General features: G+C 41.1%; 1 protein-coding gene across 1 annotated transcript; it reads right to left on the bottom strand.

Annotated features, from left to right (window-relative positions):
* Positions 1-1,929: 1,929 nt before the first annotated feature.
* LOC109465137 (ATP-dependent RNA helicase DDX54-like) lies at positions 1,930-24,896 on the bottom strand. Its single transcript, XM_019762280.1, has 19 exons — positions 24,720-24,896; positions 23,561-23,690; positions 23,251-23,321; positions 22,713-22,898; positions 18,488-18,537; positions 17,719-17,760; positions 16,667-16,762; positions 15,947-16,068; positions 14,738-14,931; positions 14,004-14,214; positions 12,456-12,590; positions 11,027-11,248; positions 9,337-9,410; positions 8,427-8,606; positions 6,850-6,995; positions 6,082-6,186; positions 4,130-4,234; positions 3,277-3,407; positions 1,930-2,485 (listed from the first exon to the last, which is right to left on the bottom strand). Exons 1-19 carry the CDS (start codon positions 24,804-24,806, stop codon positions 2,265-2,267), a joined length of 2,508 nt encoding a protein of 835 aa, XP_019617839.1. The 5' UTR covers positions 24,807-24,896; the 3' UTR covers positions 1,930-2,264.
* Positions 24,897-24,923: the final 27 nt, after the last annotated feature.

The raw sequence follows: 24,923 nt of genomic DNA, 5'->3' as shown, positions 1-24,923 counted from the left end.
TAGGTCTACTTTCATCTCATTGAAGAAATTATAAATAAATTGTAATTGGGGTTGACTTTTTTTTATACTTTGTAACACTCTGTTATATCATCTATATTGTTTACCGGTTTTTATTTAGTTTTGTAGTTATGCATGTGGTTTCATTTTGTTTCGTTGTGCCATACTTTCTTTTGTGTGAATTTTGGAAACAATAAAAAGAATGATTTATAAAAAAAAAGACTTGTTAAGTTAACGGCGTAAGTCAGGTTTAGTGGGTCCAGGTTTCAGGTCACATCTGTCATAATCTGCCGCAGAAGGACATTAGATACTAACATGGGCTGAAATCTGTAAGACATGGGTGTTTTTTTTATGGCGGGGGGGGTGAATATTAGAAATGGTGTTTTTGGGGGTGAAAACTGGTTTTGCCTTGTAGCCTTACTTCTGGGTAGTCTTCCACATCGTGTTATCTCCAAGCAGACCTTGCAATGCAGTATCAAACTGGCCAGACAGATGTCCAATACGCCACAGCAGCCAATGGATACAGGGATCTAATATAGTCTCCCCTTGCCCATGAAAACCTGCTTGGAGATTATTTCTGTGGCCCGCGTCTAAGCATTTGCAACATGCGCACCTCGCGCCGTGGATGATTATTATTAACAACAACAAAAAAGAAAAACAAACAAACAGTACTAGCATTTCGTTTATACTCGAGTCTAGTAAACACAAGGTTTGTGCCAACATCAGTCAGGAATCTTTTTTGTATGAGATTATCCTACGCGAAAGTTGTGTGAATTAATATTGGCTTAAAAATATTTTTTGTTGTTGTTGTTACCAAAGTTAAAGAAACAACACTCAGTCCGTCGATACATGTACTTATGTTTCGCTCCCAAATTTTTCCTCTGAAGAGGCGATCGTTAGAGTCGAGAGCGAAAAGCAAAATAAACTGGCCGTGCTGCCTTAAAACAATAAAACATGACATCTCTGTATGAAATGATACAAATAAACTTTTGAATAGAACGTATTTCCCCAAAAGCAACTGTCATGAATGTTCCTCCATGTGGGTCTCCGTTTTCATAATCAAACGTTCAGAAATACCTTGTGTGTCAGTTGCTTATTGATATGTCAGTTGCTAATTGATTTATGTCAGTTTGTAATTGATATGATATATGTGTCAGTTTGTAAATTGATATGATATATGTGTCAGTTTGTAAATTGATATGATATATGTGTCAGTTTGTAATTGAATTATGTGCCAGTTTGTAATTGATATGTGTGTCGGTTTGTAATAATTACAAACTGACACATATATCAATTAAATTATACATGTGTCAGTTTGTAATTGATATGATACGTGTCAGTTTGTAATTGATATGATATATGTGTCAGTTTGTAATTGATATGCTATATGTGCCAGTTTGTAATTGAATTATGTGTCAGTTTGTAGTTGATATATGTATCAGTTGCTAATTGATATATTGCTTCTATAATCAGTGAGTAGAAACCGTTCAAGGGTTTGGGGAAGGCAAAGTAGGTAATACTAAGATAGTGAGTATGGTCTTTATGGCATACTCAATCTCCAAGCAGATCATACAATGGCTAGGAGTATCTATTGGCCAGAGAAAGGATAATGGTCACTCCTCTGTCAAGTCATGGAATTCATTGGACAGTCATGAATTCTCATATGAAATTCAACTGTCTTGTGTCCATGAAACTTCCTACATTCAAAACAAGTGAATAATCAGAAAAAAAAACAATGTTCAAAGAGGTTTTAATACAGCCCTTCGTTTTGCAAGTACAATTTTACAAAGTATCATGCATGCTGATCGAGTGATGGTAAAATTAAATTATAGATAACAGGAATCTGTGGAAAGCTACAGACTTGGGATGTATAATACTAGTAGCAATGCATATAATGTTACATGTACATGAAGATGACAAGGATATTCATACATCAGTGTTTACATGTATTAGAAACATATATTGATCATGGACAACTTTCTGTCTTAAGAAGCAAGTTTGAATTGTAATTTCCAACAAAAGAAGTTGGACTCACCCAAAGTTTAGACTGTACAACTCTAGTTTTTGTCAAGTAACCAGCAGTCTACCGCTTCCATGACACCACCTTATGCAGATGACACACGTGACTGGAAGAGAAGTGGATCATATACATGTATGCTGCAGACACGGGGATGGTTGCAATGCCCTGATCTACATGTAGATAATTCAAACTTACTTCATAATGACATCTGCCAACACAGATGAACTTTCCAGATACAATCTAACAACTATCTGTGTTTTTTGTCCCCTGCCATGGCTCTTCTCTTCTGCTTCATGGCTCTGCGTGCTCCCTGGAAGGCCTGCTCTCTCTCCTTCTTCAGCCTGGTCTTCAGGATCTGGTCTGTAGACCTGAGTTCTGAGCGAGGTCGTCTCACTCCTCCCTGGTTCCTCTTCTGACCTGACGACTTGTCCCTGACAAACTTGTCCCCTCCTCCTGTCCTGTCTTTTCCTGGGTAAAAAAAATGAATATAAAGATATGAATTTTTAAATGATGGAACCTTTTGTGAACAGTCACCTACAGTACATCTATACAGATAAGGCCACACCAATGTAATTTCTTGGTTAACGGATTTTTCTAGAAAAATAATGGAGGGGGCGGGCGACAAAAAATTTAAAGATAAAAACAGACCTAGGCATCCTATTATGTCCCAAAATGGTACAACAGAAGTCAACACACCAGGCTGGTTCAAAATTTAAACAATGAATTTTGAACTTTTAACAACTAGGATGAAAAGGACTGTTTTCAACTGTTCAAGGCGATTCTGAATTTTTATTTTTATTTGCAAATCAGAAAAAAATGAAGCGGGCCAATCCGTTAACCAAGAAATTAAATTGATGTGGCCTTAATGATTTTTTAAAAAAGGTAAATGTCTTCTGCTATTTACTGTGTAGAGTATACTTCGGTGCTCAGGTCTTTTCCTATAATTTATAAATAAAGGCATATTATTTAGTTTATTCAGCTTGGTGTTAGAGGAACTGATTTTTTAAGTATCCTATATAGAAGACAAAATGACAGATGAGTTGAAATACTAATTAAGCAAAGGGACGGACATCAATATTAGCATTCTGATATCTTTGTGTATAAAAATATTAATATTATCCAAACAAATTGATATAGAAAAGAAATTATCACATTGAAAACCTGGGGTTTGAATTCTTTTATAGAACTGGATGGAAGTATGGTACACATGTAGGTACGTGTAAATCAGAAGACAAAATCATTGCTGTTTTGCTTCTCACCTATTTTCTTGCGCTTCCATTGCTTTTTCCCCTTCCCCCATTTCTGCCCAGTGGACTGTTCCTGCCCTTTCTCCTCCTCCTCCTCTCTCTCCTGCTCCTTCATTTTGCTCTGCTGCAACCAACGCTTGTATCTGACATGTCAAAGGTCAAGGTTCATGACCTGCAGATTGGTGTATTTTTGACGAGTCCCAACATCCCTGAATCAGGTGACGTGGCTGGGTGTCCGATACATTACCATATGACTGAAAAGCAAGCAGATATCAGGAAGGAAAGGCTGGCTGAAAGAAGTGGCCCAATTCTTTACCACACATGTCTGCTAATAAATTCTGATAAAATAGCTCAAAGTCTTCTTTATTAGAAAGAGCCCAAACTAAATTCACGGTACTTTATGTTTATGGTTTATATGATCACTTCTGTACAGCTAACTCATCATTACTGTTATTGAATCATTAATTTTGTCTTTCATCCCATCACCCTTGTGGCCACCACTGTGAAGATTATGGAGGCCCTGCAAGGGGGGGTCCCAACAACGCTCTACGCTGAATTAGGAAACCTCTCGATTATGCTTTACGATAAATTCCAAGTGGCTACAACGCATTACGTGGAATTAAAACGCCGAGTACGCTCAACGCAAAAATATCAGAGCGTTCCGTCTACGCTCTACGTAGAATTAAAATGGCCTATTATGCTCTACGGAAAAGGGCTTGCGGGCCCCCATTATGTTCTGTGAACATGTTCATTTTCCATGAAATGTTGCTACCAAGAAGACAAAGTGAATAACAGTACACTTCAAGAGAACTCACTGTAAATACAAATTGTGTAAATCCCTACAATAATCATTGATAAAGGATACGAGTCAGTCTTGAATGAAGCCGACACCCAGGTTCCACTCTCTGTCTTAATTTTCTTCTTCTTCAAGTCTATTCCCTCCTTCACATACTTCTTCTTTTTCCTATCCCTGCAAAAAATCGTGCAATCATGACGTGTTAAAACAAACAGTATGCAACATCCTTTCTTATGTATCTGTATGGCTGGTATAACCACCCTTCATATATAGCCGGTATAACCACCCTTCATAGCCGGTGTAACCACCCTTCATAGCCGGTGTAACCACCCTTCATAGCCGGTATAACCACCCTTCATAGCCGGTGTAACCACCCTTCATAGCCGGTATAACCACCCTTCATAGCCGGTATAACCACAGGCACGCGGCTCGGCGGCAGCTGGCTACGTCACTCTGAATGACTTGTTACGCCTAACCTTAAAAACATCTAACTCTAAACATTGTTTAAAGCTATCTAATGATAATGCCCCTACTGTACTTGGTGACAGCAAGTTTCACTCTGCAATACTGCCGATAGTTCTAGGAAAGGATTTAGTGTTTGAACACTTGGTTGATAACTCTGGTACTTGAAGGTATGACTACTGGTATTCCTTGTTGTTCTTGCAATACTTATGTGTGCATTGACAAGTGCACGAATCCATGTACATGTACTAGTACTCCAGGGCTGGCTATATCACCCAACGTACCAGCCCGACTGTGGATCAGATCACCTACGGCTCGCTGGAGGGCTGGGACTCATATATATATAGGGTGATGGAGAATACAATGATGGTGTCGTTTTTATCTATGTCAAACCCACCATATGTAAAACATGTATTTCAATGCAAAACATGCCAGCATTTGGTTTTCCAAATTAAACAACATCAATTCAAATGTCCAAATCTGGTCTTCATATTTTTGAAAGCAGCACACTCTGCACTCATGAAATGTTCTATAGAAATTTGGAAGCCTGTGTGATATATATAGAATACATGTACAACACAGGGTATTCCGTATCGCCCGAGGTATCGGCCTGCGGGAGGGCCGGGACTGAGGGCGATGCGGAATACACCGTGTTGTATTTTATTTATGTCATACCCACCCAAGAAAACACGCCTTTCAATGCAAGATGAGCCAAAAGTTGTTGCCACTAAACCCTAAAATGCAACAACATCAATTCCAACGTCCGGATTCTGTATTCGAATTTTCGAAAGGGGCGCACGCGGTTAGGGCGAAACGCATTTGAATCGTATTATGGAAGCCGTGGAAGCGTTCGATAACGAGTTCCGGACCGGGCCGTACTGTAAAGTACGTAAAGTACTGTAAAGTACGGCCCGGTCCGGAACCCGTTATCGAACGTTATCGCGGCCCTGGGTATGATATAAGGCTAGTTATCATACAGGTTGGAATACCCATATCAAAGGTTATCATGGTCAAGGTATAAGATACTATTTTACACACACCTTCATCACCTTCAAAGCTAATCTAATCTTGGCAGTAGTTTATACACATCAGTTAATTATGCAGTCTGTATTGATGAGTCCAATGTTTAGGACTAGTGTGGATATCATGCCCGTAGCCAGGGGTTCGGAAGAACCCCCCCCCCCACAAGGCTCAAAGGTCCACTTTTTGGTCCACTTTTTATGTAAAAGTCCACTTTTCGGTCCACTTTTTATGTAAAGGTCCAAGATTTTTATTGAAAAGATAGACTGAAATCGTAGAAAAACTGTTCCGTTTGACATTGAACAAAAATTCATCTCTGATTTTTTGTTTGAAATCCTCTCAAAAATGCACGAAATGCCATTTTAGAAGGTTAATTTTTGAAAATTTTCCAGGGGAGCATGCCCCCGGACCCCCCTAGGAACCTCTCGAGGTCCCTTCAAGCAGTGGGAAGAACACCCCCCATTCAAAATCCTGGCTACGGGCATGGATATTTCAGTCATTAAACCAAAAAGAAGAAGAATGAAGTAGAGGAAGTTTACCACTTGAGTTGGTTCTTCTGCTGTTTTGCTTTCTCTGCCTCATCTGCTGCCAGATCCAACATGGCGTCTGAAGCCTGGACTTGGAAGGAGCTCTCCAACCCAAGTCTGGGGGGGAGAAGAAAGATCATCATTCATTTATTGACCCAAGCTCATTGATTAACCAAATATGGCCTGAACTCTTATTTTGTAATTAACACATGTGCAACTGCTAATAATCCAATTGTTATTGGGCTAAGGCCCAGGAAGAACTAGCCTGAGTGTCAGCCTTGTTAGCTTTCGTCCGCTAGTAGCGGACAAAAGCTAACAAGGCTGACACTCAGGCTAAGGAAGAACATGTTGTGTTTCTGGTTTCCTGACCGATCCTAGAAAAAAATAGAAGAAAGACTTTTTTGTGTGGACAACAAACTGCAAGGGACATAATTTTTCAAGCTGATCAACCTAGACTAGCTCCATGATCTGACATCTGAGTAAGGAGGTGCTGCACAATCGGTTTTCCAACCTTGACATTGAAAATATAAGTGTACTCATCCAAGTTTTACTTTGTTAAACTGTAGTGTATAATTGATGCAATAGAGATTGCCAAAGTCTAATAAATAAAAAAAGAAAGAAAGAAAAATAGATAATCCCTACCTAATTTTTTCAGGACTGAAACAGGAAACACAACTTTAACATTTATTTTTCCTAGGGCTAAGCAGTACGAAGGAAGAATGGTACATGAAGTGTTACTGAGTGTGTAAAACTAGCAGCAGTACAATGACATGTATGTACCCTTTCTCTGAGTGGTGGTCCTGAGGTCTGTATGGTAAGAAATGCTCCTCGTCTCGGAAGTCTTGTTTCTTTTTCTTTGCCACCTTCTCTCCCTCAGCGGGATGTTTCCTCTTGTGTCCGGGGGCTACAACTGTAGAAAATGTCTCCTACAAACACAGGTCTGAGGTTAGAAAAGGGTTGGTGGAAAAAGAAGTCCAGTCCGATTGGCGGAAAAAGCAGTCCAATCCGATTTGGGGGTGGAAAAAGCAGTCCTGTGGTTTCTACAAAATTCTACGAAAGACCACAGGAACATTTTTTTTTGTGTGAGTGTACTTCGAGGCCTAGGCATCCTATTATGGCCCAAAATGGTACAATAGGAGCCATGAAGTCAACACACCAGGCTGGTTCAAAATTTAAACAATGAATTGTGAACTTTTAATGATACCACTGCATTGAAAAATGGAATAACTGTTACAACTAGGATGAAAGGACTGTTTTCATCTGTTCAGGGCAAAATATGAGCATTTTGCAGTTGATTCTGAATTTTCATTTTTATTTGCAAATCAGAAAAAAATGAAGCGGGTGAATCCGTTAACCAAGAAATTAAATTGGTGTGGCCTTAGGTTGAATAAAAAAAGGGAAAATTAACTTTTGAAAATAACTAACGTATGGTTTGCAAACATAGAACAAAATATGTGTGTTGGATAGATCAGATTCAATGTGCAATCAAAGTCAATAAGAAAAGATGCTTGTATGGTGTCTTTGGGTGAAGGATAAATGTTTAAGTCCTTCTGATTCTAAAGAACACCACATGACTGTCTCCCATCCGTATAACTGTCCATGCTACTACAACAGGCAGGACAGCAAAGTAAATGGGAAAAATACACTTTTAACAAATCCTTGTATTTTCTATGTAATTACTATCCATTTACAAATGTATGTACTAGTACTCATTTTCACCTGACTGAAGTGAGGAAAGTCGTGTACAGTGCCTTCCACAAGGGCACAACATTAGTGCATGTTGGTGGATTTGAACCCAGGACCTTTGGGGTCTGGGCCAAACACTCTAACCATTATGCAACAATCCCACTGTTCTATTGTTCTTTAAGGCACAAGCCCAAGACATACATGAATGTATCATCATCATCCTTGTCAGGTCGGGAGTTCCTAGAGGCCATCTCCCTCCAGTCTACTCTGTCCTAGTACATCTTAAAGATGTTTTTTTTTTCAACAGTGTCACTCAATGCAAGGCCAATTATTTTTAGCCACTACTAGGCATAGAGCTAGAGGTACTTATTAATAAGTGAGTATAAACTATAATGTAGTTATGTCAGGAGATGGCGGTGGACCTTTGTTTTGAAGCTTTGTGGATTGTAATCGGATGGAAAGCAACTGTTTGGAAGACAGTTCCATAATTTTGCAGTTCGGGGTAAGAAGATGTTGTTGTAATATGACTTGGAAACAGGTATGTTGATGGTGTATTGATGAGAACTGGAGAGAACCTAGTGGCACGCTGAAAGGTTCTGAGCGGTGGAACAAGAAGTGCAAGTTCTCCTGAACATCGACCGTGAAAGTATCTGTAAAAGAGGGATTCTTACCTCAATATCCTGTTCTGAGGTCATTTCTGTGTTGCTTGCATGCTGAGCAGCGCCCCCTACTTCCTGTTTGCTGCTTCTCTGGTCCTGCAGGCGTCGGATGACTCCCTGGTGAACACTTCTCTTACTCTTCATCACAGAAAACGCAGGGTTCTTATTGGTCGCACTGATCTCAAAAATGGTCTAAGTTGGGAAAAGATCAATTCATATTAGATAGGTTAGATATTCTAAATTACCATAAAATAACAAACTAATATTTTGTGCATGTAAAAACTATCAGATACTAAAATAGAAAAAATACCATCATGGTATTCTATTCTATTCTATTCTATTCTATTCTATTCTATTCTATTCTATTCTATTCTATTCTATTCTATTCTATTCTATTCTATTCTAATCTATTCTATACTTCTAATATATCCACTGTTTGTAAGACCCTGTCTCCTGTGACCATGGCAGTCTGGAGGCCATGTCCATAGAAGACACAGTCATGTTCATTGATATCTCCCACCCGTATAACTGTCAGTACCAGGGACGGGTATGACAGCAAAGATAGTGGGAATACATACATTTTACTGCTCTTGTGGCATTACAGTAGATACAGTAACTATAACTAGACATACATTGTAAGTGTTTCACAACAAACATGTACACATGTATATGTATATAACTGTGTATGTCAGCAATCAAAGTCAAGGTAACGTTACCAGATTTAACGGACAGATCTAACATTCAAGTTTGTTAGTTTTATTAGTGTTACATAATTCAGTTTCCCACTATTCTTTGTGGAGGTGGCGGATATAAAATTAAATAAATGTAAAGAATTAAATCAAACGAGGTAAACTTAAACTTGTGAAACTAAGCTCCACCAGTGTTACATGTTAGAACATGTTGGTGAAACAGGACAACTCACACTGTTGGGTTTGTAGTTCCTCACCCCGTCAACAAACTCTGCCAACTTGTCCTCTACTTCACTTCTATCTGGAACTAAAGTACACATGGAAGAAATTAATAACATGGCATAAAAACCTACGACTAACTGTTCACCAAGTCACATGTGTCAGCAATGCATATATTAAGATCACAGAAGCAAAGGATTGCTCATTTCATTCCTTGACAAAGACTGGAGTTGTAAAGTCAAACTTGCTTCAAAAGAAGACATACGTACAGTTAGTAATTGAAACAATAACTAGAGAGGCCGACATTTGCTTGGGAGCAAATACAGCATATTTCAGTCCATCTCCCTCCCACGCAAAAGTGGACTTTTCCAAACTTACCCCAGTGTAAAACTGGCAAAGATTCTCAAATAAATGAATTATATACAGTAGTAGTAGTAGGTATGTAATTGCGAACAAAGATGCAAGATCAAGCACATTGAATCTCGAAAGCTTTACTAGTCTTATTACAGGTATGCAAATACTAACAATGATGAGATTTGATACATTTTGAAGGTCTTAGGCACATAAAATTGAATGTGTGGGTCATTCCGCATGGCTTACGTGCAATGTGACCTCAGGTAACCCGCAATGGAACACGTGTTCCATGGATGGAACCGGCCATTCTTTAGATAGAACATGGAACGGGTACAGCACTTTTGGCCCTTTTTTTGCTGAAAATAGCCATTAAAGTCCTCCAAACGAGTCATTTGCAAGTGGTGTATGCCAAATATGTGACTGCTATTCTGTAGACACATGTTCAAGGTACCCTTATACCGAATTTCAGATCATTTGGTTGTAAAACCAGGGCTCAGGATCCAAAAATCCATTTTTTGGCAAAAAATGCCCCAAAAAACCTTCATAAAAATTTTTCAAAGGCATGTATCAAAAAATGAAAAAACGCCTGGGGGTATTGGCCCACTCTACCTCCATGCCAAATTTCAAGTCATTTGGCCGAATGATGGCGGAGTTGAATCCTTTTGACTGTTTGGCAGGAGGAGAAGGAGGAGAAGGAGAAGAAGAAACACCAGAGAACACAATATATTTCATCCATACCATGGTATGGACTGAAATATAAAGACTAGGGGTGAGCAAAAGTGGCTAAAAGTTGTCTTGAGAAAGACTGCGTTATTTGGGCAGTGTTATGTACAAAACATTTAGCATTGCCATGATGCAATTCCTGACATATTTACAGTGATTATAGTCTGAGATGTTTGCTGTGACAAGTTTGACTGTATTTCACCATGTCAAAAACACAACTCTGAGATCGTTNAAGAGATTCATTTGTCACGTATAGATACAGTTACTAGTGAATTCTTTCATCAGTGGCAACTTGGAAGGATAAGGATACTGACCTCCAAATTTTCGATGTCTATTAGGGAGTTCCCAACCTTCACAGTTGGAAGGTGCCAAGCTAAACCGGACAGAAGGTTGGGAACTCCCCAAGACTTACTTACCCTTACTCCGGAGGGAGGCAGCGGGGGGTGGGACCCGGCAGACCGATGCAAGTCTCGGGCCTAGTCTCGCGCTCTCGCGAGATTAGGCCACTCAGTGAACAAGATGGACTGATAGCCATCGAAATTTTGGAGGTTAGTATCGATTATCCTTCCAAGTTGCCAGTGAAAGAATTTACTAGCAACAACTCTGAGAGTTATAGAACATCTTTACCCAGTACTGGGTGGAAGCCCATGTGTGCTGTGTCCATTCCCTTCATGCGTCTGACTGACTCGTGTGAGGGGGCTGACCGTGACTTGATATAGGCGCTGTACCCCCTGTCTGCCACGCGCCGCAGACTGACCAGCTCCAGACATGTCTCCATGTACACACGGATGTTAGCGTCCTCATCATCCAGGATAGACTGGGGAACTTTACCATACAAACCATCCCAGTCTGCAACAAAAACAGTCAAGTGGCATTAGGCAACATTTTTGCACAAAAACTGAAATATTCTATCTAAAATCTTCATGTAATTGTCATTTACATCCACTTTCAAGGCTCGAATTACTGGGCGCAGTGTTAACAGTCGGGGGTTTATAGGCGCTACCAACAGATCCGGCAAACGGGTCTAGACCTTTTCGGCGGAGCGGTTAGAGTGTCGGACTGGTGCCCGGGAGGTTGTGGGTTCGAACCCCGGCCCGGGACCAGTGGGTTTTTATCTGTGTCTGCTGGCTTCTCCTGTTTCTTACTGCAGCTTGGTGCACCCACATTTGGAGCTGTGCACCCAATTCTTTTCTGTGGGTGCACCAGTGCACCCAAATATTTTTGTAGGTATTTTTGTACATATCAAACCTGTAATAGTATACAGTCAGGATATTCTTGGCATCTTAGTGTCAGAAAATTTAATAATATCTTTGTTGTAGTAAGCTTGTTTAGATTTTGAAATTAGCTCCCAGTAAGATCTGCAATTAGGTTTTGTTTTATAAGGTGCACCCCAAGTTTTTTTTGTGCACCCAATGTTTTTGGTTGAGTGCACCAGTGCACCTATTCCCAAAAATGAATTTCGAGCCCTGACTTTTCAACATATATTCTCAAATGTCTGGTTTGCAGTAAAACAGCACACAACGAACTTCACTCAGTTTGTGGTACCACCACAAAATACCAGTCGTAAACAAACATAGCTGACAGCTGTGTTTTCAGTTTTTAAACACACCCATAAGGTGAAATATTTTGGTACCTCCACTTCCTGAATGGCGCTTATTTACAATGGAGTAGGGTTGATTCAACTGACTTTGTAAAGAAATGACCAGATAAATTGGCTTTTTGTATCATTCTAATGTTACATAATGCAGTTTTAAAAGGACATTCTTGAGACAAATAAAACAAATTTATGGCAAAAGTTACTAAAGAGAGTAAGTTAATACAATATACAAACTAGAAACTAACATTTGCAAAACAAATGCATAATGTTTACCTTCACATATGGTCTGTTAATTCTTACATTCATATAGGTCAGATCAGAGGTCAGTGGTTGGAATGAAAGAAGAAGAAGAAACATAGCAAAAACAATGTTTTCCTTCGGTAAACATAAAAAGTTGAGGGCATCATTAATTAATTTGACTGACCTAATGAAGTATATTAACACTGCTGATATCTGTACCTTCTGTTGTGTTGTCCTTGCCTGCGACCTTGACTGCCCTCCCCAGGAACAGGTGCAGGTCTAACATGAAGGGTGTCTCGTCTGGAGCCACCAGGGAGTAGGCTGTACCTGACCTGCCGGCGCGCGCCACTCGGCCTGGGAGGGGGAGAGGGTGGAACTGCTTTCAATCCAGGTCTAAGTTTCTTCTTCAATTAAAAGTCTGTTTTAGATAGCTGATAGTGTAATGCAACTTCACTTCAACTAGCAAATTTAGGCAATCACACTTGGTCACCCCTACTGTTCCAGGGCAGTGTTACCTTTTACAGAATTTGTCATCTTCTCGTCCGCTGGCCACTGTTCCTGTGCATCTTTCCCCGATTCCAAGCACCCACATATTGAGTCCAAATCAGTTCTTCTATGACAAATTCTGACACAGCATTCAAGATGCACAGGAACAGTGGCTAGCAGATGGGAAGATAGAGGATCAGCTATCAGCATTGAACGTCATGGTAATGACAAAGCACATTCCTACACAAAATGCTTGTCCAGTGTCTGTCATGAAAGGAGAAATGTTAACTTCCTTCCAAATATACAGAACACCACATGACTGTCTCCCATCCGTATAACTGTCCATGCTACTACAACAGGCAGGACAGCAAAGTAAATGGGAATATAATCTAATTATATATTTAACAAAACAAATTAGCTTTTCCATTCCATTATCAGGTCTGTACAGCTGTTATCTGTACATCAAACTATTGACATTTCCTCCTGTATTAATTGAATCAAGTTAATTGTAATACTTATCTTGACATTTCGCTGTCACAGTATGATTGCTCACTACAGGTCTACTAGCTCCAAAAATTTCAAGATTGTACCAATAAACTATCTTGTTGGCAGAATGTAATGTGCCTGAGTGTGTGAAACCATATGATGTATCCTGTATAGCACTTCGACAGAACATTTTGATAAAGGTTGAATTTGTGTACTTAAGGTTTACATTCTGTCTGTAGTTTTCAAATATAGTGTTGGAAAAGATATTGTCTACAAATGGCAACATTCTGATGCGGCATTGACCAAACATCCAATGAAACTGTGTAAAACATGGGGTATGCACAGGACCAGTATGTTCTGCCAACGTGCAACTAATACTATACATATAGAATACAACACGGGGTATTCCGTATCGCCCGAGGTATCGATCCGACTCGCGGGAGGGCCGGGAACGAGGGCGATGCGGAATACACCCTGTTGTATTTTATTTATGTCATACCCACCCAAGAAAACATGCCTTTCAACGCAAGATGAGCCAAAAGTTGGTGCCACTGAACCCTAAAATGCAACAACATCAATTCCAACGTCCGGATTCTGTATTCAAATTTTTGAAAGGGCACACGCGGTTAGGGCGAAACGCATTCGAATCGTTTTACACATGTATGGAAGCGTTTGTTAACGGGTTCCGGACGTACATGTAAAGTACGGCCCGGTCCGGAACCCGTTATCGAACATTATCGCGGCCCGGGTATGATATAAAACTCTGTATAGAACATAAGAAAAAGCCTTCCATACCGACTCTGTGCACAAAGAGCTTAGGTTTGCAGGGAAAGTTGTAGTTGATGACGTTATCCAGCATGGGGATGTCTATCCCACGGGCAGCGATGTCTGTCACTAACATCACCCTGGTCTTCTTGTGGGAGAACTTAGCGATGTTGATCTTCCTGGCTGTCTGATCCAGTGAGCTGTACACAGCACTGCACGCCACTCCTGCACAGGTCAGTAACTGGGGAGGAGACACACCAGGTCATGAGATATGCAAGAAAATAGTTATCAATATGAAAGTTCCTCTGTGTTGGTAGTTACATGTTTAAAGTTAAAACTTTTGGTCCAACACTGAACAAGACTATTTCTTGATAGGGGTGAAGGAAGCCATATACATCAGGACATCTTGGTTCTGAGTCGAGCACTCTGCAGCTATGCCACACGACCCCACGTCTAGGAGGAAATCTTGGTACAAATCAATTCTACAGGTAGAAGGTTAACCAACTGTGAGGTCGTGTGGCGTAGCGGCAAAGCGCGCGACTCGGAACTAAGAGTCCCGGGTTCGAGTCCTGACATGCCATCGATTTGTGCCCTTGGGAAAGGCACTTTACACGGCTTTCCTGACTTAGCTCAGGTGAAAATGAGTATTGTATTGTCCCATGTTGGTGGCGGCATTAATAGAAGTTGAAGAAACTGGACTGTGTCGTCACCACATCTGTTGATTACATGTTGGAATAAAAAAAAGGGGGGTTAACCATACCCACCTCCTTCACAAACTCCACGTGGTGTTTAGTAGCCAGGAAGACGACGGTCTGTTCCTCAGGTTTCACCACACTCCTCAGCAGGTGCAGCAGAGCGGCCGGCTTGTCCGCATCACGCAGCGCCAGGAACGACATCTGCAGCTGTTCACTGATCTTAGTGTCCACGTCCAGTCTGATGAGAGTTGGGTCATTCAGGCCTGGTGGGAACAGCAGGGGAAACTGGGTCACTTTTGTACTCTTACTGTGAAGTGGGAAACTTTTGTAGTACTAGAATTTTTGGCGACGTCTCAGGGAGGAGCCTAATGGTACAGTATTGTGTGCAATTTGCAAGAATTCTAGGAATTGTACAGGCATTTTGTCCACAGGAATGGAATGTCCACAGGCATGTCTCTTACCCACATCTCTGCCCACATTCCTGGAAACCCTTGGGAAGACCCAGAAGACCTGTCTGCCACCAATGGCCCTACTTTCTGTGACCCCGGGGCTCGTTCACTATACACACAGGGGAGGAGTGCACTGTATCTGTCTTGCTCAAAATCATGAAATGATGGCAGTGCCATGCAAACAATAACCCTAACAGCAACCACCGTCGCCATGGCAATGTATGTTTTCATTACTAGTCTTGTTAACTCTGTAGTTTTCTTTCATGACAGTGCAAACACTTGACGTATGTGTATGGCAATGGTACTAACTGTAACAGCAGTAGAATGTACTGTGCCTGCATGAAACCTGTGGTGTATTGTGCAATACATGTAGCATCTTGTTAAGGTAGTACTGAATTCCACATATTTAAGGATGACATCCCATCAATAGATTTATAATGCTGTGTCAGAAAAGATATCGTCTGCAATGGTTCAAATTCTGATCCAACATTGGCCAAACAGCCAAAGGAAACCATTTTGAAACACTTTCCCTTCTACCACAAAATAAGACCATGTACAGATACCACAAAATAAGACCATGTACAGAATATAATGGTTCAAAAGTTGTGACGGATTTAGATATGTCCAACGTATGCTTATATGCTACAGAATGAAGGTCAAATTAATTCAAAGATCAAATAATCAAAATCAAACTCAGAGAAAGAAACTGACTCTATATTACAAGAAAAATCAATTTGTCTATTTTGGTGACAATTTTTACACAGGTCTCAAAGTTTGAACAAACAAAACTTCATCTCACACATACAAACAAACAAACAAACAAACAAACCTGCTTGTGCAAACTGTACGAGCAGCTTGGGCAGCGTGGCAGAGAACAGCAGAGTTTGTCGTGCCTCGGGAAGACGGCCGATGATCTCCTGTAACTGGTCTGCAAAACCCATCTCAAACAACCTGGCAACATGTGGGGGGAAGAAGAATTTATTTGTAACTGTTGTTAGTTTACCGTAAAATAATTTCATCAGGTTGGTAAACGAATTAATAGCAAAGTTCTTTGATCACAACCATTTGTTTTTCATGAGCCGACATTTCGATGACCGTCTGTCATCTTCATCAGGGCAATTCTGACTGGTTTACTGTGCACTGTGAACTATGTAACACCTTTAGTGCACTATGCACCAAGTAACATCTAGCGTCAGTGCACAGTAAACCAGTCAGAATTGCCCTGATGAAGATGACAGAAGGTCATCGAAACGTCAGCTCGTGAAAAATAAATGGTTGTGAAGAACTTTGCTATTCTGTTGTTAGATTAGCTTTGGTACCTTTTCAACTGCAGCTTTACATGAGTTGGCATGATATTGAAACAATTACCTGTATCATTACCTTCAGATGTTAGCCATGAAAATTGCAAGACATTTCACAAAATGAAACACTACTTGTCTGCCTATAGTCATTGTCAGTCATGCAAGCCGCTCTGCGTTGGACTCTTTCTAGTGTTCCTGATATTCTATGACAAATGTGACACAAGGTAAAATGTTTGAGCTGTTCTGACCTGTCAGCCTCGTCAAACACGACGTACTCCACCGTCATCAGTTTCTGTTCCATCTCCACCAGAACATGCAGCAGGCGGCCGGGCGTGCCGATGATTCTGGCAGGAAACACACACGTACAAACATTCAAACCTGTTCAGATCTTTGAAACATTCAAATCTCAGAGCTCTTGAACAGCAAGATTAGAGGCTTAGACTCTCATCATCATCATCATCATGCCTCCGGATTATAAATCCAGTGAGGTACACTTGATAAAGTTACTCCAGTATTTCCTGTCTCTCATAGCAGACACTAATGCAGTACCTGCGAGACCAGTGTCTCTCTCTAGCATGGACAAAAGTGTAGTATTAGGACGTCCCACTCTACATGTACATCTCCCAGTAGGAAGCCACAGTACTGAGTCTACCAACTGGTTCGCTACTACGAACAACGTGCCCTGCCAGGGCAAGTCTACATCGTCGGACTACAGATGAAATGGGCGGGAGAGACTCTTAGACTCTGTAAACTGGGCATTTACAATTACAAACTATATATGAGTAGTTGGCTTCTCGTATCATTCTGGTAGATACAGTCTCTAAAAATTTGAAGCTGAAGGTAATTGTTCCTATCGTAAGTATGTGCAGGTGTTCTTTTTAGCAGATAAAGTAATTAAGTGTAAGAGTAATTAAGGGCCCCACGTGTTTCTGTCTGCATGCCCATATTTGGGCATGGCGCTCCTCTCCCCATGCCCAAATATGGTCAAACTCCAAATATGGTAACGCACACTGCTACAGTACAATAACATTATACATACATGCTACAGTATATTTCCTATAACACAGCAAAAAAGTCCAAATAAAACCATTCTAAAATCCTGTATCAAAAAAATGAAAAAAAGACCTGCCTGGGGGTATTTGCCCACTGTACCTCCATACCAATTTTCAGGCTCCAAAATGAAGAAGTTGAATCCATTTAAAGAAATGGTAGGAGAAGGAGAAGAAACATCAGGAAAAACAATATGTCTTCATCACTACGTGGTGTTGGTGAAGCCATAATAATGAGAAATCACACTTACATGTCTGGGTTCTCATGTAGAGCTGCAAACTGATCTTCCATGCTGAAAAAAAGAAAATATCAAATACTATAGAGGAGACACAACTTTGATTTTACTGTAATATGTTTCCATTATAGCAAGGCCTAAGAAAATTAGTGTTGTGTTTCCAGCTTCTGTCCTGAAAAAAAAACTAGGGTTGGGAGGTAGGTATTTGCTTTTTTTCTTTTAAGTCTTTTTTTTTAGATTTTGGCTAAAATGATCCAACAAATTAAGTTAAACAATGTATTAGGACTGTCTTAAGGAGCTGTCCAACTGTTTGCTTGTGACACTTACTAAATTACTGAAAAGAAAATTGCTTCTTAAGATGACAATTAAGAATTCAGAGGGTTTGAAATGTCAAATAAAACTTTATAGCCATCAGCAGTCAATAAAAAAACCCTAGGGTCAGCTGGTTTTTGCTAGAGTTGGTCATGAAACAGGAAAAGCCTGTGTTGAAACTCTTGCAATCATCAAAGAAAAGTAATATTCCAGATGGATTTTCCTATGTTTTTAGCAACAATCTATAGACATCTGCTGACATCAATTGTCAAATATGCCCCAATAATTCAGTGATTGTAGCTGCAATGGCATATTATAATGTTACCTTATTTCATTGAAATAAACCTGTTATTCATTCATCTCATTCAATTGTTTACTGAGATGACAATTTTAGAGTATAAAATGCTGCTTGTTGTACAAAAATGTGGTTTAGAAGAATAAGAATTGTTCAAGTTGACAATTTCTTACTTACCTATCTCCACCAAGAATAAGAGCTGCCCTCAGACCAGTAAATCTGCCAAGCTGAAATAAAATATACCAATGATCATGACTAAGAACTGATCCTAACAAAACTTACTGAATGTGGTAGTCTGCAAATGGTTTAACAAACTGCTGCCAATTCGTTTGTAAAGTGCTTTATCAAACATTTTCCATGATACCCTATAAGAAAATAGAAATTTGTTCCCAAAAAGCTACCTTAGGCCACACCAATTTAATTTCTTGGTTAACGGATTTTTCTAGAAAAATAATGGAGCGGGCGGGTGAAAAAAAATAAAAACAGGCCAAGGCATCCTATTATGGCCCAAAATGGTACGATAGGAGCCATGAAGTCAACACACCAGGCTGGTTCAAAATTTAAACAATGAATTTTGAACTTTTAATGATACCATTGTATTGAAAGATGGAATAACTGTAACAACTAGGAAGAAAAGGACTGTTTTCAACTGTTCAGGGCAAAATATGAGCATTTTGCAGTTGATTCTGAATTTTTATTTTTATTTGCAAATCAGAAAAAAATGAAGCGGGCGAATCCGTTAACCAAGAAATTAAATTGGTGTGGCCTTAGCAGGCTGAAGGTTAAGTGTAGGTGAAACATTTCTGTACAGTACCAGCAAGAAATCAGAGATTGTATGGCATAAGTAATGTACATTAATTTTGTACTCTAAGTACTACATGTACACAATGGTTTATGTTTCACAATGACTACACAGTACTGTACAACCCATATCACATTCAACCACCCAGGGGATGTCAGGCCATCACCCTGTCAATCACCTGTAACCCTTATCTCTGCCCACTCACTTCCAATCCTCGCTGCTCGGGACAAGATACAGAAAAACTCTCTATAATTTAAGTATAAACCATCCCAGCCCAAACAAGGTTCTAGCTAGTGCAAAGTAGCATAGGGGCCCCCTACGCTATAATTCTGACCCCCTAAGCTAAATTTCCCCCCCTACGCTATAATTTTAACCCCCTACGCTATATTTCACCCACTACGCTATAATTTTGACCCCCTGCGCTATATTTCTCCCCTATGCTAATTTTTAATACAGCATAGGGGCATTGTGACTGTATTTCTTTGTTCAAGAATGCCAGATCAAATGTGAAAAATCAAGGGTACATTGTACATACGTCGATGAAGGTTAGACATCCAGGTAATATGATATGCCAAAAAACAGTTACTCAAGCAACTGGATATGATTTTGAAAACGTCAGACGTTTCAGCTAGTATCCACTAGCTTTCGTCAGTGACTGAGAGACCAGAGGGGAAAGCAGGTTTATATACACAACCTGTTGATTGATATGCAAATAAAGTGAAGACAAATTTTTTGGAAGTCGAAAAAGGAACAAAAGTCAGACAAGTCAAGACAAGATGATGCAAATTAGTCTGAAAGCTCCTGTTATACAGAACAGGAGCTTAAGTGTTGTCTGTCCTCGGGGCTGGGAGTGCCAAATCCCAAGTGCCGGAAAGATCGACCCGTAGCCCCCCTTCCCTGTTGAGGGTGGGGTTGTACATTCTTTCATATATTGCCTCTTTAACACCCCGTTCCCACCAGCGAGATCGTTCCCACCACTATCAGACGAGATCTTTGCCGAAACTAAAGAGTTCATAACACGCGGACAACTTGATCAGCACGAGAAGGGAAAAGACAGACAGAAGACCAAATTTGATCGTTTACAGCAAAAGAAGACTATTAGCGCAGCAGATAGTGACCCAAATTGGAGATCAAACAGTTCCGAACCCAAAACCACTACACAGGCCAAAACCGACGAGAGGTGGGTAAAAAACCTAAGTTAGCCATACTCTCACAGAACCAGAGAAATCACTGCTTTCTAAAGGTCTAAATTTTGCAGTAGCACCCAACAAGATTCCCAGCATTGACATTGTGACAGAAACCGAGTCAGCAATTCGTCGGGCACGTTTACCACAGAGACAAGTTAAGCTGAAGCCTTGCGCACCAAAGTAGCTACCACCCTGAAAGTCTCCAAACCCCCTGCTAGTAACATCACACAGGAAGAACGTACCGCTCTCAAAGATTTGGCTACCAATCAAGACATATTGATTCTTCCTGCAGACAAGGGCAGATGCACAGTAGTCTTAGACAGGGAGCAGTACGACAGGAAGGTACAGGACCTATTGGGAGACAAAGACACCTACATGCCCTTGAAAAAGGACCCCACTAACAAGTTTAAAGGGAAAATCAGTTCAGCTCTCAAGAAATCGCAAACTGAAGGAGTTCTGGATCGCCCCACCTACCTAAAACTCAATCCCACAACGGAACAACCCCCTGCTTTCTACGGCCTTCCCAAAATCCACAAACAAAGTGTCCCTCTACGACCCATAGTCTCCAGTATAGGCTCTGTCACCTATGAGTTAGCAGGTTTTCTAGCCAAGATTTTAGGACCACTAGTGGGGAAATCTCAGCACCATGTACAGAATAGTGCCGACTTTGTCAACAAAATCAAAGACATTCATGTAGAGGATGATGAAACCATCACTTCGTATGACGTGTGCTCACTTTTCACCTCCATACCACCCAAGGAAGCAGTGTCAGTAGTCAAGGAAGCCTTGGAAGCCGATGATACACTTGCAGATAGAACCAACCTATCCGTTGACCAAGTTTGTGAGCTACTAGGACTCTGCTTAGGATGCACATACTTTACCTACAAAGGACAGTTCTACCAGCAAATGCACGGCTGTGCTATGGGGTCACCAGTCTCACCAATTGTTGTAAACCTGTACATGGAGAAGTTTGAAAACAAAGCCCTCAGCACTTTCAATGACACTCCCCCGGCCAACTGGTTTCGATATGTAGATGACACTTGGTGCAGATTGAAAAAGAGGGTAGCTGCTGACTTCTTTGACCACATCAACCAGATAGATGACAACATCAAGTTCACACAGGAGCCAAGCCATGACAACATGCTCCCTTTCCTAGACACCAAAACTATCGTAGAGGAAGATGGTAACCTTCGTTTCGAAGTGTACAGGAAACCAACCCACACTGATCAGTACCTGGCTTTTGATTCCCACCACCCTTTGGAACACAAACTAGCAGTGATCAAAACTCTCTTCCATCGTGCAGACAACATTGTCACTTCAGACCAAGCCAAAACGGACGAACAAAGACACCTCCGAGGTGCCCTGGCTAAATGTGGCTACCAAAACTGGACTTTCAACAAAGCGCTCAAACCTTCAGATCAGTCTAAGAAAACCCAGAAGTGTAAACCATTGACCAACAAAAACAAGGCCAACATCACTATTCCGTATGTCCAAGGAGTATCTGAGAAACTCCGACGGATCTTCCAAAACTTCAACATAGCCACTAACTTCAAACCTCACTCAACCTCAGACAAAGACTGGTACACCCTAAGGACCGACCTCACAAGGGTACCAAGGCGAATGTTATTTACAGACTCAAATGTGAGGAGCCCAATTGTAACAACACCTACATCGGAGAGACAAGTCGACCGCTTAAAGTAAGGTACAAAGAACATTGCCGACCTAGTACCAACGGCTACTCCTCAGCTATTTTCCACCACCTACAACACAACCAGGGTCACTCTTTCAAACTCGAGTCCACGGATGTCTTAGACCGCGAAACACGCTGGTGGGAACGGGGTGTTAAAGAGGCAATATATGAAAGAATGTACAACCCCACCCTCAACAGGGAAGGGGGGCTACGGGTCGATCTTTCCGGCACTTGGGATTTGGCACTCCCAGCCCCGAGGACAGACAACACTTAAGCTCCTGTTCTGTATAACAGGAGCTTTCAGACTAATTTGCATCATCTTGTCTTGACTTGTCTGACTTTTGTTCCTTTTTCGACTTCCAAAAAATTTGTCTTCACTTTATTTGCATATCAATCAACACAGGTTGTGTATATAAACCTGCTTTCCCCTCTGGTCTCTCAGTCACTGACGAAAGCTAGTGGATACTAGCTGAAACGTCTGACGTTTTCAAAATCATATCCAGTTGCTTGAGTAACTGTTTTTTGGCATACATTGTACATACCTTAGAAATAACATTTTTTCCCTTTGGGTATCCTTCAAATGGCCTCTTTTTAAGCTCAAATTTCAAAAAGCTCCGCTTCGCTCCCTCATCATGTGGCCAGTGCCACTACGCTAAAATTAAATCCTAGCTATGCTAGAACTCTGAACAATGCTACCAGTACAGAACCAAAGATTTTGCGTACCTCTTTAGTAAACTTCATGGTCTGCAGTGCCAGTTCCCTGGTGGGTGAGAGGATGAGAGCGCGAGCGCCCGCCGTGCTGTGGGCGCGCAGTCTCTCCAACATGGGGACCAGGAACGCCGCGGTCTTCCCACTCCCCGTCCTCGCCATGGCAACTACATCCTTACCATCCATGATGAGGGGGATGCACTGGACAGGACAACAGTCAGCTTTTTAAACAAGTAAAATCTGAGATTTTATACCTCCGGGCTTTTTATTGTATATTTTCATATGTTGTTTGTTATGTATAGTTGATGGTGTTGAATTTTATGCACAACAACAATTGTTGCGCGCCGCAGGACTAGGGCTTTGAACAAAGAATTTATCGAGACCAGACACCCCTCTGTATGAGGGGTCATATACGTGGACCAGACCGAGAATATTTTAAACATGCCGAAGGTCAACGGTCGCGACCATTTTCACGCTCAAAGGGGTGTTCTGGTTTAATGTGATTATCTAAATTAAGCAGTTTAAGAATTGAACAATTCTTATTGATTGTTACCTTTCGTTGAATAGGTGTTGGGACTTTGTATCCTTTCTTCATAACCCCCTTGAAAATACCATGAGACAGACCTGTAGAAAGGAGTAACATTATGGTGCATATTAAACAAACAAGACATGGCCATGGTGCATGTACATAATTATTTAATATTTTATTATTCCATATTACTAGTAATCTTTTGAAGTTCTTCTACCGAGAAATGATCCTGTTACATCATTATTTTCTAAGCTTGAAAAGCAATCAAGGATTTTATAACATCATTCATTGAATAACATTCTTAGTACGTATAAGAACAGTGTCAGAGTCTGACCCATTGACTGGAAGCCGCCAGATTTTTTCTTCTTCTTGTTCTGTGCAGTGACGAGCTGTCTGATGTCAGGCTCCACATCCGAGGTGGAGTCAGTACTGGGGAAACTGTACTTCAGCACAGAGGGGTCCATCTGGAGAACACATGGGGGAACACAAGGTGGAGTCAGTACTGGGGAAACTGTACTTCAGCACAGAGGGGTCCATCTGGAGAACACATGGGGGAACACAAGGTGGGGTCAGTACTGGGGAAACTGTACTTCAGCACAGAGGGGTCCATCTGGAGAACACATGGGGGAACACAAGGTGGGGTCAGTACTGGGGAAACTGTACTTCAGCACAGAGGGGTCCATCTGGAGAACACATGGGACAAACACAAGGTGGGGTCAGTACTGGGGAAACTGTACTTCAGCACAGAGGGGTCCATCTGGAGAACACATGGGACAAACACAAGGTGGGGTCATGTGGAGTACATGGTAATGTGTTCGGCTCAGGACGAACAAAGACAAGAGGTCGCGGGTTCAAATCCTACCATGTCACTGAACTTGTACCCTTGAAAAAGGCACTTAAGATGACTTTCCTCACTTCACTCTGGTGAAAATGATTACCAGGTAGCTTTGGTTAGGGATGCCCCTTGGATAGAAGGTTAAATGGAGGTCCAATGTTTGGGGAGAGCCACACCCCACACACATTAAAGATTAATACCCACTGCACGTATGGTCTCAGATCGGAGTTTTTTTTCACGATTTTGGATCTGGCGGACACCCTCAGACCAAAGGGCTAGTATGCCGGGAAATCTCATATCAGTGAACAGAGGTTTCCAGCCAGCTTCTGATAGCATTTTGGTTATCGCCTGTTGACTCTACAATTTGAGTAGAACATCTGAACATCTAACTCAAAACAACCTTCTTCAGGAGTTTTGAAAGAGTCAAGTCATCAACTGTAACAGTTGTTGTGATATATTTTCCTGACCGTTTCCGTGCATATTTTTGGGATTTGTGCACTATATAAACCCATGAAAAAGTATAACATTACACTTTTCACAATGTACGAGCGAGTAAAAGTGTGGAAACGAGCGAGAAAAACTCGTGCAAGTCCATACTAACTTTTTTGAGGGGGAGGGGGGCAGAGCTATACAGGCGTGTTGGCAAGTTACTTCTTACCTCTGGCACAAGCTCAAATTCTCCCTCTCCGTCCGAATCATCATCTCCATTTTTCCTCCTGGCTTTCCTCTGCTTTTTCTGGCCCATTTTATTTCTTAAAAGCTGTTCTCATATGCTTAAAACTTGATTTTTATTCCGCACAGCCTGACAATCTCACGTGGGCGCAGCCATGTTGGAATTGCATTGGATTCTGGGAACGTAGAC

Source organism: Branchiostoma belcheri, unplaced genomic scaffold (assembly GCF_001625305.1).
Source record: "Branchiostoma belcheri isolate BF01 breed outbred unplaced genomic scaffold, Haploidv18h27 scaffold149, whole genome shotgun sequence".
NCBI lineage: Eukaryota > Metazoa > Chordata > Leptocardii > Amphioxiformes > Branchiostomatidae > Branchiostoma > Branchiostoma belcheri.
This window is presented reverse-complemented; position numbering and strand designations above follow the sequence as displayed.

What these genes read in the sequence shown, in the direction of transcription:
- LOC109465137 (XM_019762280.1), bottom strand. Translation starts at nt 24,806, where the DNA reads ATGGGCCAGAAAAAGCAGAGGAAAGCCAGGAGGAAAAATGGAGATGAT. An exon ending in CTACATGAGAACCCAGACAT is followed by an intron (nt 16,763 to 17,718) that starts GTAAGTGTGATT and finishes GTTTCCTGCCAG; the next exon opens with AATCATCGGCACGCCCGGCC. An exon ending in GGAACTACAAACCCAACAGT is followed by an intron (nt 8,607 to 9,336) that starts GTGAGTTGTCCT and finishes TTCCCAACTTAG; the next exon opens with ACCATTTTTGAGATCAGTGC.